This window comes from Cydia fagiglandana, chromosome 2 (assembly GCF_963556715.1).
Source record: "Cydia fagiglandana chromosome 2, ilCydFagi1.1, whole genome shotgun sequence".
Lineage (NCBI taxonomy): Eukaryota > Metazoa > Arthropoda > Insecta > Lepidoptera > Tortricidae > Cydia > Cydia fagiglandana.
In genome coordinates this window covers 26707275-26726163 of record NC_085933.1, presented here as the reverse complement: position 1 = coordinate 26726163, position 18889 = coordinate 26707275, and the positions used below count along the sequence as shown (strand labels likewise).

At 40.3% G+C, this 18889-nt stretch overlaps 2 protein-coding genes across 2 annotated transcripts in view; both read right to left on the bottom strand.

Moving 5' to 3' along the window:
* The window catches only part of LOC134679533 (juvenile hormone epoxide hydrolase-like), a 331027-nt gene that overhangs the window by 291134 nt on the left and 21004 nt on the right, over positions 1 to 18889 (bottom strand). The gene's annotated exons all lie outside the window — the stretch shown is intronic.
* Positions 8094 to 18320, bottom strand: LOC134679539 (large ribosomal subunit protein uL24m). Its single transcript, XM_063538495.1, has 7 exons — positions 18291 to 18320; positions 12524 to 12633; positions 12271 to 12446; positions 11672 to 11789; positions 11051 to 11191; positions 9564 to 9695; positions 8094 to 8249 (listed from the first exon to the last, which is right to left on the bottom strand). The coding sequence occupies exons 2-7, from the start codon at positions 12617 to 12619 to the stop codon at positions 8151 to 8153; spliced, it is 762 nt and encodes a 253-aa protein (XP_063394565.1). The 5' UTR covers positions 12620 to 12633; positions 18291 to 18320; the 3' UTR covers positions 8094 to 8150.

The following is an 18889-nucleotide window of genomic DNA, read 5'->3' as shown; positions in this document are numbered from 1 at the left end:
TAGTTGGTACTTTTTATGATTTTGGAGGTCTAGATTTTTAGACGGATCTTCAGTTAAGGAATTATCGCCTATGGATGCCGGCCACGCCAAAGCGCAAAGGGGTTACTTAATTAGCCTTTAAAATGGCCCGAAAATGGGTATTAGGTAAAATTCGCTGTTTTCTTGAAGGTTTAACAGTTAGTTGCTGGAGAAACGCACAGTTGAAGGACTGCCAACTATCTAAGATGGAGATGTCGCGTAGAGTGATGGCGGAAAGAAGCGGCAGGGGATCCCAACAATCCCTCGGAAAAAAAATCAATGTCTGTTAAGGCAATACGTGATGGGATAGGTTATAGGTGTTCTCGCGGGATTGGTTTCCGCAACTCGACGTCATATTAATGCGCCTATTTTGCTTGGTGGGTTGGCGGCACTATTCTTGCCAACCCAACTCTACCACGAAGCCTAGCAGACCCTTGACGTTGCCGACGACTTCTGGGAGAGACCCCGGTGAGCCGACGTGTTGCTGTTGTGCCCGGTATAATATTCTGCTACCCCTAGGTATTCGAGAATGACGTGGGATCAAATAAAATTTTGTGGTAGCCAAGATGACAATCGACAATTGACGAAATTAAAATGTAGGTACCTATTGAGATGACAAATGCGAACGAAAAGTCACATGGAGTCGGACCAAGGGTATCGCTTTGGACCAACAGCAATGATATCGCTAACCCGATGTCATTTGCAATCAAATCGCTAACCCGATCCACTTGCACCATTCCCCTATCCCGGGATTAACCAGTTAAACATGGAGTTACCATGGTTACCAGTACAATTTGACACTGGGTTAACGGTTTAACCGCTTAACCCCGAATTAGTGGGATGGTGCAAGTGGCGCTTAGAGTTAGAGTGGCATGTGAATTATTTATGAAAATATTATCTACGTTTGTAATGATGCAGTGAATTTTGTTCTATTCTAAGTCGGTGCAGAGTTAGCTTACACGGGCTCCAAAAATTTCCATAAGTACATTATTTAGGTTCCGTTTGGAGTTTTCCATAAAGGGCACTATTAAGGTTCCGGCCTTGGTATATTTATCGCTTATCGCCTAAACGGTTACCAAAGCAAATGCACTTTTATCAGTTATCGACGTCTTTACTATCACTATTGTTTATCACCACGTGTAAAAGTCGTGATGATCAGCCAATCAACCATGCAACTAAACCACTTCATGTTTAGGCTCGTTTGATTAGTCTCAACAAGATCTTTGACACTAGGTGATACTCAGAGTCTGATGATGGAGCTGGAAGGTGGTCACCGGTACCAATCAACCATGCAACTAAACCACTTCGTGTTTAGGCTCGTTTGATTCGTCTCAACAAGATGTTTGACACTAGGTGATAAACCAAACACGAAGCCCAAACACGAAGTGGTTCAGTTATGTGATAGACTGATACCCGTCGCCACCTTCGAGCTCCATCATCAGACCCTGAGTAGTATCTTGTGTCAAAGATCTTGTTGCGACGAATCAAACGAGCCCAAACACGAAGTGGTTCAGTTACATGGTAGACTGGTACCCGTGGCCACAGTCCAGCTCCATCATCAGACCCTGAGTACTAACTTGTGTCCAAGGTCTTGTTGAGACGAATCAAACGAGCCCAAACATGAAGTGGTTCAGTTACATGATAGCAGTGTTGGCAAAAAATCAATTCGAATTGACGATTGAGAATTGACCGATCAATTCGAATTGACGATTGACGAAACTAATTCTAAATCTACTGATTGAAGATTGACGATTACTAATCGTTAATTCAAATTGATCGGTCAATCCTCAATCGTCAATTCGGATTGACGATTACTTTGTATGTACCTACCTAATGTCCTTTTTATTTAGGCCATTTTTGTGAAACTGACCAAATGCGTTCAAAAGCGGTGTCTGAGTTTACCAAAGGTTCCGAAACATGTTTCCGACGGCTATATGAAGGATGTCCTTTTTGGAACATTTTCGGGACTTTCCTTAAAATTAACCGATAGCGTTCAAAATCGATATCTGAGGTGCCCAAAGGTTTCGAAACTTGTTTCCGAGGGAAATATTGAGAGATGTCCTTTTTTGAGACATTTCTAGAAATTACCCGATTGCGTTTAAAATCGATATCTGAGGTAAACAGACGTTTCTAAACATTTTTTCAACTGCAATATTGAAAGGTGTCCTGTTTTGGGACATTTTAGTGACATTCTTTGAAAGTGACTGATTGCATTCAAAATCGATATCTGAGGTGCAAAATATGGTTTCAACGGCAATATTTAGATTCTATACTTTAGCCGCGTACTTACTTTACTACCTGCATTACACCACCCTGCTGAAAAAAGGTCATTTCTCGGTATTGCCGTCAGAAACATGTCTCGAAACCTTTGGGCACCTCAGATATCGATTTTGAACGCAATCGGTTAATTGGAAGAAATGTCCCATAAATGTCCAGAAAAAAAAGGAAACTCCGTCTATATTGCCGTCGGAAACATGTTACGGAACCTTTGGAAATCTCAGATATCGTTTTAAAGTGCCAACGATCAATTTAAAAAAATGTCCCGAAATGGAAGGGACATCCTTCAATACTGACGCGCGAAACATTTTTCGGGACCTATGGTCGACATCGATTACGAATATGAACGTAATTGGCCAATTTCGAAAAATGTCCCTAAAAGGGACATCAGTCAATACTGACATCAGGAACATGTTTTCGAACCTCTGGGAACCTCAGATATCGACTTTAAGTCCAGTAAGTAAGTGCTTAAAAAGGACACCTTTGAAAACTAATCTTAGGGAAGGGAAAGGGACCCTAGGTTGATCTAGATTGAGAATTGATTTAATCCGAATTGAGGATTGATGCGTTAATTCCAATTGATTCAATCGGATTGACGCGTCAATCAGAATTAAATCAATTCGAATTGATCAATTCGGATTGATCAATTCGGATTGACGCGTCAATTCGATTGATCAATCCGGATTGATTTAGTTCAGATTGATGCCAACACTGCATGATAGACAGGTACCCGTCGCCACCTTCGAGCTCCATCATCAGATCCTGAGTACTATCTTGTGTCAAAGATCTTGTCGAGATGAATAAAACGTGCCTAAACACGAAGTGGTTCAGTTACATGATAGACTGGTACCCGTGGCCACCTTTCAGCTCCATAATCAAACCTTGTGTATCTTCAGTGTCAAAGATCTTGTTGAGACTAATCAAACGAGCCCAAACACGAAGTGGTTTAGTTGCATGGTTGATTGGTACCGGTGACCACCTTCCGGCTCCATCATCAGACCCTGAGTACTATCTTGTGTCAAAGATCTTGTTGAGACGAATAAAACGAGCCTAAACACGAAGTGGTTTCGTTGCACGGTTGATTGGTACCGGTGACCACCTTCCGGCTCCATCATCAGACCCTGAGTACTATCTTGTGTCAAAGATCTTGTTGAGACGAATAAAACGAGCCTAAACACGAAGTGGTTTAGTTGCATGGTTGATTGGTACTGGTGACCACCTTCCGGCTCCATCATCAGACCCTGAGTACTATCTTAAGTCAAAGATCTTGTTGAGCCGAATCAAACAAGCCCAAACACGAAGTGGTTTAGTTGCATGGTTTATTGGTACCGGTGACCACCTTCCGGCTCCATCAACAGACCCTGAGTACTATTTTGTGTCAAAGATCTTGTTAAGACGAATAAAACGAGCCTAAACACAAAGTGGTTTAGTTGCATGGTTGATTGGTACCGGTGACCACCTTCCGGCTCCATCATCAGACCCTGAGTACTATCTTGTGTCAAAGATCTTGTTGAGACGAATCAAACGAGCCTAAACACGAAGTGGTTTAGTTGCATGGTTGATTGGAACCGGTGACCACCTTCCGGCTCCATCATCAGACCCTGAGTACTATCTTGTGTCAAAGATCTTGTTGAGACGAATAAAACGAGCCTAAACACGAAGTGGTTTAGTTGCATGGTTGACTGGTACTGGTGACCAACTTCCGGCTCCATCATCAGACCCTGAGTACTATCTTAAGTCAAAGATCTTGTTGAGCCGAATCAAACGTGCCCAAACACGAAGTGGTTTAGTTGCATGGTTGATTGGTACCAGTGACCACCTTCCGGCTCCATCATCAGACCCTGAGTACTATCTTGTGTCAAAGATCTTGTTGAGATGAATAAAACGAGCCTAAACACAAAGTGGTTTAGTTGCATGGTTGATTGGTACCGGTGACCACCTTCCGGCTCCATCATCAGACCCTGAGTACTATCTTGAGTCAAATAAATACATATAGAATGTCAGGTCGTTTCAAATATTTTTAATCCTGTCCGGTAGTTTATTAAACTGTACCATTATAAATTATAATACTATAAAAACAGTGCTAGGATCAAAGTCTCTCGTTGCGGTTTACACGCACACAGTATAGCGTTTTACACGGCGCCCGCCGCACACAATGATAAAAAACCTCGTCGTCGCCGTTGAAAATGTGCGGAGCCGACCGACACACGTCCTGCCTGTACAAGCTCTGCCGCGGCACTGAGCTGGCGAGCGCGCGTCATCGGTAATATAGAGTAGTTTTCAAAAAATTGCCAAAAAATTATAGTAGAATTTCATAAACACTAATGTATACCAACAGTATAAGCAAACGTTGCAGATTGCTTGAGTATGAAAATGACTTCGATATTAAGTAGATTTTCGTAGAAATTGACACTTGTTTCGGAGAGAAAATTGAGTTCGTTTTACTTTGATTTTCTCTTTCTCAAAGGTATGTAGGAAAAATATCGTTTGATATGCCTAAAGTACAGGGTATTAGTAATACAAAATAGCCAGGTTTAGCAGAGTAAACTTCTCAACATTTCCAAATAAGAGCTTGCCGTTCAGTGCTTCACGGGGTTTTTCGGAAACGACCATCAGAAAAAAATTCATTACTAATTTAATAAGTCCTTTTTCTAATATTTACAACGATATTTAAAAAGATAAGAAGACGCTTTTACTGGAACAAGTACTCATTGTTTCTAATAATGAGCACAAAGTCCTGAATTTCGTCGACTATAGTTCGTTTTTTTTAGCATTAGAAAGAACTCCACAGAAGTAAGCGTACAGTTTTTATCAGGCTCTTTAATTGTTAATAATTATTTAATTATCTAATGTAGCACGGTCAATACATATAATTTACTTCAAATTATTACCGCTAAAAGTGCCGGATTTGGAACCACAAGCTTACTTCTGCGAAGTTCTTTCTAATGCTAAAAAAAACGAACTATAGTATCATCAATTTTGCATTATTTCGACTTTTCTTGTAAGAGCGCTCTTAAAAGCAGTGTTGCCAACTCGGATTTTGAAAAAATGCTAGACTAATGTCTAGATTATGCCAAAATTATGCCAAAGTTTTATGAAATACCTATTCTAAAAAAATGCTAAAATATCACTTGAAATTAAGACACTTAAAACTCTTTTTTTTTTATTTGTCGCCGTTTTCTACTGACAAGATCTGCTTGACCAACTTTATATAGTCCGTCGACGTCCATCCGTCCACAAAAGTCAAAATGCTTATGAAAATATGACCCACATAAGGCGATGACGCATATTGTTGCTGCCAAGTTGGTGCAAACTTGGCTTAGACTAAATTATGCTAAAAAATATGCCAGATGCTAAATGGAAAATGTTGGTGCCAAAGCAAGTGAAAATATGCCAGATCTGGCATCATTTATGCCAAGTTCGCAACACTGCTTAAAAGAGCGGAGTGGCGTAACCTCTTACAAGACGGCATAGCGAAGCATGATGAAGTCTGGCTCGATGATTTAAGGCAGAAAAGACGGCTTCACAGGAACCATCAACAGATTCGCGTTTCGTGGCAGGAAGTGTCGTGCTGCGATTGGACTTTACAGCCACAGGTAAAGGTGTGCCGCACCTCCGATCTCCGACGGCGCACAGACACAGACCTCTTCTTAATAAACGTCGCTGCAACAGTTATTTGTCAAGATGCTGTGGCCAATGATGATGATGATGATGTGTAGGTTTATGGCAAACGCAAGAACTTTATGGCGATGAAAGGGCTTGAAGACGGTCGGTTCCATACCGAGTTATTGATCTTACTTGATTTTGACATTATACTGAATCTTGGTTTGTAGAGCGGTGGGCGGTGATAGGTATAATATCCCTAGTGGCGAGTTCAAGTCTCGCCCAAGTGAACATTTCCATTTCCAATGTTCCTTTATTCAAACATTGTTACAATACTTCTTATATTTAATAACATAATTGAAGTAACGCGCCACAAAGCGCTATAAAAATACCCCCCGCGAATTATCAAGCAACAGTTATCGGAAAGATAACCGCTAGATAAAAAGGTTAAAGTTAAAGCAAACATGTGACGTCACGTTGTTGTGATGTGTCAGGCTTTGGCAATAACATGATTAAGTATGATGGGCCCATTTTCGAATGATATCAATATTATTATGGATTTGCAGAACGACAATAACGCACTAATAATATTAGACCCATTATCGAAGCCTCGTATCATAAATGCCTAAATTCGTCGCAATTCTAGCAAATTATTTACCTACAACATTTTCAAGCGAGATTTTAACTTGCGGCTCAGGTATTCGCCTGTCCAATTTCTTTTTCCAATATGTGTTTGAATCTTACATTTTGCTTAGTGAGAGAGTGAGACGCACTGCACATTGGACAGATGGAATACCAGGGGCACTGTTAACCTTACCACGATAGACAGAGAGAAAGAAATAGAAAAAAACTAGTGATGTGCCGACTATTGATTTGGCCGACTAGCCGACTAATCGGCGCTCGAATGGCCGATTAGTCGGCCGACTAGTCGGCTAGTCGGCCAGATCATTAGTTTCGTATAAGTTCAGGTGAAAAACAATAGTTTTGCTCTTTTGGTTGCGCTATTCATATATTAGCTTGGCTGAAAGGTGTTCTCTACGGGTTCAAAGACCTACGTATATCATAAGAATCCTCGTTCAATTTCTGTCTTTATTTTATTTTGCGATCCTGAGCAGACCGTCAGTAGGTACAACTTGTAGGAGGTACATATTTCCAAGGCTCTATTTCCCGTATGTAGTCGCCAGTTAAGAACCTATCCCCTGTAGTCAGCGTCTTTACGAGCAACGTGCCCTGTTTATAAGTCTCTAAATTTTGCAATAACATTAATAGTTCCCCATGGCTCCACCATTAAAAAACAAAAACTGAATTATAATAAAATCCTTTAAGTATAGAACTTGGCCATGAAATTACACGAGAATCAATTGAGATCGACCTGTAGAGGAAAACACCAGCCCACCACCATACAATAACGATCAAACGGTCATTTATATGAACAATAGTTTTCACACCCTAAATAGGTATTTTGGTAAAATAGACATAAAACATATGGTAAATATTGACTGTTGGTTTCTTTTTTTCTGTTTTTCTTTCACTAATAAAGTGCCGACTAATCGGCCATTTTTGCCGACTAGTCGCCGACTAATCGCCGACTACAAATGTGGCCGGATAGTCGGCTTTCCCGACTAGTCGGCGACTAGTCGGTACATCCCTAAAAAAAACATTTTTTTATCGCAGTCCTCTACACTTTCATCTATAATACGATTATTTTAGACGGTGGCGTGGGTGTATTTAAGGGTGGTATTCCACCAGTCCAATGTCTTTGTCCAATGTCATTGCGTCTCACTCTCTCATTAAGCAAAATGTGGGACCCACTGGACAAAGAAACCGGATAGGTGGAATACCACTCTTAGAAGCACACACATTTTAGAAATGGTTTACCTCTATGAGTACCAGTTCAGCTTCGAAATTTCACCTACTCTTTACAATCTAAAATATCGATACGGACAAGGCGCCTAAACTATGTATACATTACCTTATTATACAGTCATCAGCAATAGTATCTTACACAACTAGGGCCGCAAAAATTTGTGACACGTTCTTATTTGGAGCGCAATAAGAGCGCGTCATATATTTTTGCGGCCCTAGTTGTGTAAGATACTATTGCTGATGACTGTACATTAAAGTAGTGTATAGATTTTATTGACTATCCGTATCCATATTTTAGACCTTGACTGTACAGTAAATGAAAAGAATAGTTGGTATTTCTATTTTTATTAAACATAAGCTATACATAAACTATTACTTTGTCTGCTTCAGTACCAGTAGGTCCTGGCCGGCACCCGGTCTTCTTTGATGCCCATAGATTCCATGACGTCCATCTCGAAAGTGGCTAGTCTGGGCTGGAACGTGATCTGCAATGAGACATATATATCTTAGAAATTTGAACCTATAGTGCAGGGAACTTACGGCTCCGAAACGTGGTCTTTTACTATCGGCCTCATCTCAAAATTCAAAGTCGTTCATCGAGCTATGGAGAGGATGCAACGAGAATGAGGTGACCCGTAGACGAACTAAAGTCACCGACATAGCCCACCGGTTTAGCAAGCTGAAGTGGCAATGGGCAGGCCACATTGCGCGCAGAGAAGATGGCCGACGGGGTCGAAAAGTGCTCGAGTGGAGACCACGGACTAGCAAGCGCAGCGTAGGACGTCCACCCACAAGATGGACGGACTACCTTGTTAAGGCCGCCGGAAGACGCTGGATGCGGGTCGCTTCCAACCGGTACGAATGGAGGTCCAAGGGGGAGGTCTATGTTCAGCAGTTGACGTCCTATGGCTGAGATGATGATGATGATGAGTGCAGGGAATAGAGTTGATTTAGAAATTTGTTTGAAAATTTAACGAAACAAAACAAATGCGACTCTATTCTTATTGAATATGATTTAAATTTCATTGAACTGAATAAGTACCATAGGTAGGACCTTGGGCCTTGGGCCAGGAGGATATTAAAACTTTCATAGGGAAGATAGATTTGTTTTATCCTATATTTCATGTATGCTTGATACCGAAATAAATTTTATATTTGTAAAATATTATACGTTTTGTATGCGCTAGCAATTGATGTTTGAAGTTGGTTTGAAACGGTTGATGGTAACCTCCTTTTTTGAAGTCAGTTAATAAGGGTCTTTCGATAGTAACAAGACGCACTCGTAATAAGAATACAGTTTCGTAATAAGACCAGTGCCCTGTTTATCAAAAGCTTGTAACTTGTAATCCAAGTGGAAGTCCCTTTTTGACAGCTTTTGTTAGAAAGGGACAAGCTTTTGAGAAACGGGCCCCAGGCGTGGCTCACTCCGCGATTTCGTCGCATCGCTACAAGTACATGCGGCCCACACCAGTTTTGGTGTCTAGCAGTAGTAGTTGTCGCGCACCGCTACGGAACGTACGCATGCTTGCGCTTGCGCCACCTGGCGATTATATCTTTCGTAATAGACGCGTTTTGTTAGAGTGAATCTTTTGTACCTAGCTAGTACTATTAATGTAATGTAACGTTTATTTCAGACAAACAGTCCATATACATAATAATTACAAAAATAACTAAAAATAAATAATTAACACCAATTCCTTAAATTAAATTACTTAATTAACTGACTTAAGTCATAATAATATTAAATTTAAATTATTAAGTATTATTAATTTATTCTGTGGAATTGTAATAAGACGCACCTTGGTGACAGCATCAGTTTTGGTATCCTTCTCGTCGTTTTCCAAATACAGCTCCTTGCTTTTATAATCTATGGTTTCTTCGGCCGCCTTTGGTATTGGGATGATGCGGCTGCTGGCTGTTGAGACTCGAACCTGAAACAGTCAGTGATTTTTTTCTTTTAAAAGATTGCAAGGCGCAAAGCTCTGCTTTTTATGACATATAATTGATTCCTAAATAGTTTTATTAGTTTTTAAGAGTCGCAAGATCCGCCGTCAAAAAGTTAGTAAGGTCAATTATGGTTAAATTCCAATGGTGGGCGATTACTGAGTTATGGTTGTCCCCTTTTTTTTTCACTGCTGTCTGCAGTGAAAACTTCTATGTGCCACACAAGACCAAATTATTTTACAAGCTTTTATTTAGTTTCACCTGAACGATGTCTGTCTGTCTGTAATCAAATCTTGCAAGTTAAATTTGATCCACTTCCCGGTTTCCAATTGAGCTGAAATTTTGCATGCATGTATAAATCGGATGACAATGCAATATTATGGTACCATCGAGCTGATCATAGGCTAGTAATTATGTGAAGCTATATTACTGTCTTTTTATGTAAAATATGAGCACAAAATGCCGTGTCTTACAGCTACATGTTATTACTATTTTAATATTAATATAGGCCGGTAGCTTGAACATGTCATGCTCGCTTAAAAGTCTTTGCTTACGGTGGCGTTGTTGATCGGGTCGCCACTTTCCCGAATGAAGGTTGAGGGAGGCGATGGCTGAGATACGCGTCATACTCGTGAACGGGTGCTGTTTGTGGAGACTGGTTTGTTAAGCTAACACGAGCTATTATACTTAGTAACTTTTATTAATTAATTACAGTGAGACGCCTCATTCTGTTCTCGTATGTTTCTTTTCTTTTAATGAATGTATTAATTATACAGGATATTGACTCTTGGAGACCCTATACATCTCTAAGGATAACTTGATAAACTATATAATCTTATAGTTCTGACACCTAGAGACATTTACACCTCTAAATATTATAGATTTTTTTTGTGTGTTTTTTTTATCTGTATTTTGTATGTAATTCGACATTAAGAGACCATATACATCTCTTAGTAATTGTAATACGTTAGATTGAATTGTTAGTTTTATTTTATAAAATTGTTGATGTTATTATTTTTGCTTTTATGTAAATTCAATGTTGACGTGTAAAAGTGCCCTTGTGGCCTATTTGCTGAATAAATGTTGATTGATTGATTGATTGATTGATCTGATGATGGAGACAGGAAGTGGCCATAGAAACTCTGTGATGAAACAACGCAACCTAATTGTGTAGGGGTTTTTAGAATTGTCTCGATGAGTATTAGTTGTCTGTAGTAAGAAAAGTACAGTCAGCGCTAAAAGCTTGTACCAAAAATGAAATTTTGGCCAAAAACTTTCTTTACAACCTCTTGCAGCAAAAAGTAACTTTGCTCTCTTGTTGCTCAAATAAGTATTTTCTTACTTTTTCGCCCTCCTCCGTATACCGCCACTCAACTTCAGTTGGCTTGAGTGTTTCGGGATCCACTAATTTGACATCAGTGGTGACCAGCAAGGGCGCTTCTGATCTTATTGTCACGCCCGGGAACTCCTTGTCTTTGCCTACCTGGAATGAATAACAAATTTACGTTTCATTAGTAATGTCTGTCCGAAACCGGATTTTTTGTTGAAACCGCAATTGAAGTTTCGGTTTTACTCCAGTTTCGGCCGAAACCGAACCTTCAACCGAAACATGATTTTTAAGCCACAACCTGTTGATTGCCCTTGTCTTTGCATGTCTAAGGCCCACTTGCACCATCCCACTAGCCCGGGGTTAAGTGGTTAAACCATTAACCTAGTGTCAAATTGTACTGGTAATGATGATGCGATGAGGTCGTGAAAGATCTGAATGTGCTCGATGCCGTCGATTGGACAGAAACGGCGCTAGACAGAGAAGCATGGCATTCCTTAGTCTCAGAGGCCAAGATCCACTTCGGGTCGCTGCGTCATGGCAGTAAGTAAGTAAGTAAACAATGATAACTCGCGGTTTAACTGGTTAACCCCGGGTTAGTGAATGATGCAAGTGGCCTTAAGTAAAACTACATACTGTTCTGAGGTGTGTGTTGAGCCCCTCCACAATGACCCAGTTGCGCTCCTGTATCACCTGCACCACAATGCCCTGCTTGCCCTTGTCTTTGCCCACCATCACCTCCACCCGGTCACCTCTGAAAAAAAATATATTTATATTTTATTCCACAGTTACACAAATCAAAGATTACATGCTTCATAAAATCAGAAAAGAAAAAGATCACCATGACTAAACTGCAAAACGTAATTCAAGACCAAAAAAAGTAAGACAATGTTGCCATTGCAATAATTTGTTTGTAAAATAGTAAATTCCTTTTGATAAATTATCATGCTATGATACATTATTTATTCGTAATTTTACTCCTACTATTTAAAAAAGTACTTATATTTACTTATTTTTACATAAATGCAAGACGCGCTAGTAAAAAGGGGCAACATTGTTTACTTTTTTTGGTCTTGAACTACGTTTTACAGTATAGCGATACAGTAAACAAAATTTTTAAACAAAATATGACAAAATATAGGTTTCTGAAGTGTTCCTGATGTCTATGAGGTTATTAATGGTTAATATTTCTTGAAAATGCCATTGAACCGTAATTTGATTAATGTGTTAGCTACCTAAAGAAACTCCATTCTCCAACAGGCTCCAAGAATACTTTTTTCCTATGCACATTTCGTTCATTTTGCATACGGAACTGGCCAGTCCATGGACGGTTCGTGGTGAAACGGTACTTCTTGCGAGCTACCTGCGCCTTCGGGTACTGTGGGTAGCCCGCGGGGTTCTTCCAATACACCTGAAAATAAACATAACAATTTATAGGTTATGTCCTACAAAAATAAGGGAAGTACATGAGTATTCCGATTTGAATACCTGCTCATAACTTCTTTTTATGTAAGACTCCGGTAAATTTGAGTATTTAACGGTGAGGTCGCCGACTTTTTTGGCTAGGAAACTTATTATTCGCATTTTGTTCCGTAATTTTTTTTTTTTTTTTATGGCTTTCCCCTCTTGTGTGTATTGGCAGGAGGGATTTTGCCAATGACGACGTTTTAAGACGTACCACGCACGTTAAGAATGTTCGGTGAATAATTTTGATTTGGTGATAGGAATTGTGCTGGGAACCTAAAACAAAAACATTTATTGTTATGGACATCACAGACAACACATGACATATGTACAGTTTATTAGAAAAAGAGCGGGAGAGGCGATAGTTTTGACAGTTAGGTAGCATGCCAACATAAGGAGAAAAATAAGAAATGGACAATAGATATAAGATGACAAGTATTATAGAAAGAGTAGAGCAAGTAAAGCCGTTAAAGTTTTATATTATTTTCTTGAATGTGTTTAAGAATAATTCCAGTGATGGGAGGATCCATGAGAACCAGAAGCGTTTGAAAATTGATAGGCCGCGGAATATTTTTCGGTAAGATATCATATAAAGAGTGGTTAAGTCTGTTGCAAGAAAAGAAAATGTGTTCCGTCGTTCCTTCGTCAAGACCGCACTCGCATAAAGAGCTATCCCGCACCCTAATTTTTGCAAGGAATACAGGAGTGCAGACGTGACCCAAACGAAGCCGGCAAAGAGTAGACGTGGCCCATTTACATGCAGAGCGAAAACGGAAGAACCATGGTTTATGAGGTATAATTGGCTGTATATTTCCGTAGTGTTTTCCTACATGTCGTCTAGAGGAATCCCATAATTGTTGCCAATCGTCCCTTAAGTCACGGCGAGCTTTAATCATTAAGTCAGATGCGAGAACCATGTTGTGAGTCTCCGATCCATTGAGAGTGGCCTGCTTAGCCCACATGTCGGCATCCTCATTGCCGTTAATCCCACAGTGACCCGGAATCCATATTAATGTTACCTGTAAGCCTATTTCTTCACATCTGTATAGTAATTGTTTAAGTTTCAGGATGAAAGGGGAAATCATTTTCATTTTGAGCTGGTTACCAGATACGGCTTGGAGGCAGCTTTTGGCATCAGAGAAAATGATAACTTTGGGGATTTTGTGAGACTCGACGTATGCAACTGCTTCCATTAAGGCGATTGATTCCCCAGTGAAGACGGAGGACTGTGAAGGGCATTTATATGATAAAAGAATGCGGTATCTAGGGATCCAGATTGCTGCTCCTACACAGCTATTGGGGTTCAATTTTGATGCATCTGTGTAGATTGGTAAGAAATCTGGCCATTTTTCTAATTCTTTGTTTAATTTAATATTAGCTCCTAGATCATTTTTATTGATATTAAAATCTAAAATTACATTTGGGCGGAAAGTTAAACAATCATATTCAAATTCAAATATTGGATTCTTGTTGGTGCTATAAAGTGAAGAAGGGAGGTTTTCAATTTTTCTGAAGCTGTTAATAAATCTTGGTGTTTGTTTATGAGTCCAATATGCATTTACAGATATCAAAGATGAGAGAGCCTGTAAGCGAGGAATGAGGGGGTGGCTGGATAATGAACATGCCCTCAAAACATATCGGTCTGCAAGGAGTTGCCTGCGGAGACAAAGAGGAGGATCCACACACTCAACCTGCATGCCATTCTTTGGTGAGGATCTCATGGCACCAAGGATTATCCGAAGACATTTGGCTTGGATAGCATCTAACTTCTTGAGAGCTACTTTATTGCATGGTTCTAGAACAAATGTACCATAGTCCATTTGGCTACGAATTAAGGCATTGTAAACAAGTTTTTGGCAGTACGGATGAGCACCCCACCAGACCCCAGAAAGGGATCGGAGCACATTAATGCCTTTTTCACACTTGTCAATGACATGTTTTAAATGTGGAACGCCAGTCATTTTGGAGTCGAAAATAACACCCAGAAATTTTACACTGCTGCTGTTGGGAATAATCTGGTCTTCATATTGAAGAATAATATTAGGAATGGTATGACGGCGGGTAAAAGTGACTGTGCAACATTTGGAGGGTGAAAGTGAAAGACCATGCTCATCCAACCAGTCTTTGAGGTACACCAGGGCCTCATTCAATCTAGAAGACGCTTCATCTAAATTGTGAACTGCGGAATAGACAACCAAGTCATCGGCATATTGCAGGATGTTGCAGAAGGGGAGGACAGATTGCTCAACATCAAATGTATAAAGGTTATATAAAAGAGGGCTGAGAACGGAGCCTTGGGGGAGGCCTTGCCAAACTGTTAAAGGTGGGTAGAAGGTATTCCCAGTTCTAATTTTAATGGTTCTTCCCATGAACAACCTGCAGACAATTTGTACAATTCTCGCAGGTATGCTCAGCTGTAGCAGTTTTGCTCTGAGCAGAGGGACTTGCACATTGTCGTAAGCAGATGAGATATCCAGGAAACACCCAACAAGTTGCTGCTTCTTAGAGAGGGCCAGTCTAATATCAGAAGTTAAAATGGTTAAACTGTCCAAGGTACTTCTTCCCTTGCGGAATCCAAATTGGGTATTAGCTAGAATTCCTTTACTCTCAACCAACCATTCCACTCTGCTCTTCACCAAGTGTTCAAAAATCTTTCCTATCGTTGCAGATAATGCGATAGGGCGGTAGGAAGATGCCTGGCGAGGATCTTTGCCTGGCTTCAAGATTGGGATTACTACTTGGGACTTCCAATCCTCAGGGACTTCGCCGGACATGAAGAACAAATTGAAGAGTTTTAGAAGGTGGTCTTTGGAAGGGGGGCTCAATTTTTGGATGAAGCAATACGGAATTCCATCTTCTCCAGGTGAGCTGTTACGGAGACCGGTTAGAACCATGTCAAGTTCTGAGATAGAAAAGGGGTTGTCTAATGGAACTAGATGTGAAGGGGAAACTGGATTTATACACCTCTCTTCTGGGACAGATGGAGGGGCCAGTTTGTTTGCAAATTCTTCCAGCCAGGTAGAAGGATCGCAAGATGATGAGGGATCGGATTTAAAAGATCCTCGAAATTTTTTGATATTTCTCCAAACCAGTGAAGATGGGGTTCTGGGGTTAAGGCTTTCGCAAAATCCTTTCCATCCCTTCTTTTTTGTTTTGTTAAGAAGGCGTTTGGTTTGGGCAGAGATTTTTTTGAAAGAAGTAAAATCTGCAGTGAGTCCGGTCAAATTATACCTCCGTTCTGCATCGTCTCTCTCCTTAACTGCTGCAGTACAGTCCGCATTCCACCAAGGTGGGGATGGTAATTTAGAACTAGAAGGTTTTTTCTTAGGAATATGATTATCAGCTGCTTCTAGAATTATAGATTTGAACAAAGAATACCTTTCAAGGGGACTAATTACACTATCTAATATTTTTAATTTATCTTCAACTTGAGCTGAGTAATTGGGCCAATCAGCCTTATCAAGCTTATATTTTAAAAGAGGTTCCGGAGATGGAAGAGGAGATACTGAAGATGGCTTAGAAATTATTATAGGAAAGTGATCACTTCCGAAAGATTGATTGAGAACCTGATAGGAGAGCAGGCTAGAAAGGTTAGGAGAGCAAGCAGACAGATCTAAGACCGACTTGGGGTTTTGACCAGGGTACACTCGGTGAGTGGGAGTACCATCATTAATTATTATTACATTGATATCATCGAACAGGTCAATGAGAAATGAGGAGAAAGTATCACTGTGTGAAGAACCCCAAGAGGTGTTATGGCAGTTAAAATCGCCTAGAATCAGAAGGGGATGAGGGACGGAAAAAAAGAGAGTAGAGAGATCAGGAATTAGATTTAAATTTGGATGAGGAATGTAAACAGATATAATATTTATTCCCATGACGTTAGCGGCGACAGCGTTAATTTCATGGGAGTGGGGGGGAAGATGAATTTGTGTGAAGGGATATTTCCTATTAATCAGTAATGCACTACCTGCACGACCGTCATTGCGGTCATCTCGGAGGCATGAGAACCCAGAGATCTTAAAACGAGATCCAGGTCTCAGCCATGTCTCCGAAATGGCCGCAACCGTCACAGAGTGCTCGTTGATTAAATTGATCAAATCAGGTTTTTTTTGATTTACACTACGACTATTCCACTGTAGGATATTGGCCATAGGGACCTTTGATTGAAGCTAGTTCTTTTCTGATGGCAGCAAGATGATGGGCAACGTTGTTCGGTATACAGTCGCTAATCATGGCGACCCAGTTCTGCATTAGAGCTAACATAAGTGACACACTATTGTCATTAGAGGACTCGGTATCAAAGGGGGGAAGCGAAAGAGCGTGTCCATTTGGCAGTTGAGAAGAGGGAGTAGAAATTATATTTTGATGTGCAACGCGGTCATAACCGGGGGACAGAGGAGTCCTTGGTCGAACGGGTCGGTATATAGTCTGGCGGCGGGATTGAGAAGCAATCGGTGCGGCTTGTGAACCAGAGGGAGCCAAATCGGAAGAGAGAGAGTGACGAGGGGCTTCTGGAGCTACAGGGCTGAACATGGTGTTTGTAACATCAGAGTATGTTTTCCGAACGGTAGGAGTACGTGCCGCAGCCTCCTGATAAGAAATATTTTGCTCTGACATTAACAGTTTAATCGCCTTTTGTCTACCAAATTCTGGGCAGTTTTTATCTGTGGCAAGGTGGCGCCCTGTGCAGAAAAGGCAGGAAATATGTTCCGGAGCAATGTTGCAGGTGTCACCGGGGTGTTTTTTGGCACATTTGTAGCACCGCGCGTCAGATCTGCATTGTGTTTGAATGTGACCAAATCGCAGGCATTTCCGGCACTGAATGGTTGGCAGCACATATACTTCCACATTTAGTGATGTGTAGAATGCATAAATCTTAGATGGCAAATTTTGTCCTTCGACTGTGACAACCACAGATTGGGTCGGGACCCATGATGGTGGACTGCCTTCTTTGAGGACCTTGCGCTGAAGGCGGCGAGCTTTTAGAATTTTGCCAGTTCCCTCTTTTAAATCAGTAGCCGAGACGAACTCCTCCATTGACCATTCTACTGGGACTCCGCGAACAAGACCCATGCGGGACACATGGTATGACGGGATCGATGCTGTTAAGTTATTGCGAGCTAAACAGGGGTTTTCAGTTAGCTTATTGGCAGCATCTGCCGATTTGCATTCGACCGCAACGCGATTACGACCAAGAGACTTGATGCCATCTTTTTTGATGTCCGGAACACTGTCCTTTGCGAAAATTTGTCCTATTCTGATGGGTTGGAGAGAGGACCCCGCATTAGGAGATTCAGTTACTCGTGAGATATGCACTATAAATGGGCCACTATCTTTGCTGTCGTACTTACGTGTTTCGTTTTCAAGGTCGGGGTGTTTATATAAAGTGGAAATAGATGCATTGCTGATGTCACCCTGTGTTGGTCTTTTTTCATGTGGTTCACGGGACAAGTCGGTTGGTGTCAATTCCAGAGATTTAGCGTTTCTTTTCCTTGTTTGAGCGTCAATATCCATTGCTACAGAATCGTTCGTCAAATCCGTGGAATTGCCACCACCGGGGTCCGGCGGCTTCTCCTTCTCATTCCCTGACATCACTGTTTTATTGACTCTCAGGCCAGGAGAGTATGTATTACAGTCTAGAAATAACTAATGTTGTTAATAAACCGTCACCAAGTATACGTAAGGAAGGAAAGTTTTATTTATAAGGATAATAACCTAAAAACCGTACAGACTCACTCAATGCGTACCCAATGTACGTCTTAAATATTTTTATTTTCGTTCCGTAATTAACCTAGAACATATACATACAACTAATTTTTGACTTTTGACACTTTTGACAGTGACAGTAGACAGAAATGACAGCAGCTGAAATTCAATGTATTGCCATTTCTTAATTATAAATAACGTGAAAAAACGCTACACAAATATAAAACGCGGCGGCAGTAAAATTGAAACTAACGCCCAGTAGGTAATTGAAACTTTTAAAATTACAAAATAAATTGTTAAAATAAATCCCTCAGACGAAGATATTTATCTAGAATCTTTCAGTGAATATTTTTTTTTCTATATACTTCAGTTTTTTTATTAACTGGCAATTCGAACGCGTTTCGTTTCACGGTAATAAAATCTATTATAGTTCGCAAAACTTTGATAAAGAAAAGATCACAATAAAGTCTTTTTTGCAATTATATCTTCTAGTTAAACTTATTTAAAAGCTTGGGCATATCTGAGTATTAAAAGATTAAACGATCTATTTACAGTCAGATTTATACCTATAAACTTAATTCAAATAATAGACAAAAAAAATCAATATGTCACTGTCAAAACCTTAAATTCTCCTAAAATTTACTTGTGTCGTAAATATAATATTTTTTTGATTCCTATTTT

What these genes read in the sequence shown, in the direction of transcription:
- LOC134679539 (XM_063538495.1), bottom strand. Translation starts at nt 12,619, where the DNA reads ATGCGAATAATAAGTTTCCTAGCCAAAAAAGTCGGCGACCTCACCGTT. An exon ending in GGAGAATGGAGTTTCTTTAG is followed by an intron (nt 11,790 to 12,270) that starts GTAGCTAACACA and finishes ATTTTTTTTCAG; the next exon opens with AGGTGACCGGGTGGAGGTGA. An exon ending in ATACGGAGGAGGGCGAAAAA is followed by an intron (nt 9,696 to 11,050) that starts GTAAGAAAATAC and finishes TGACTGTTTCAG; the next exon opens with GTTCGAGTCTCAACAGCCAG.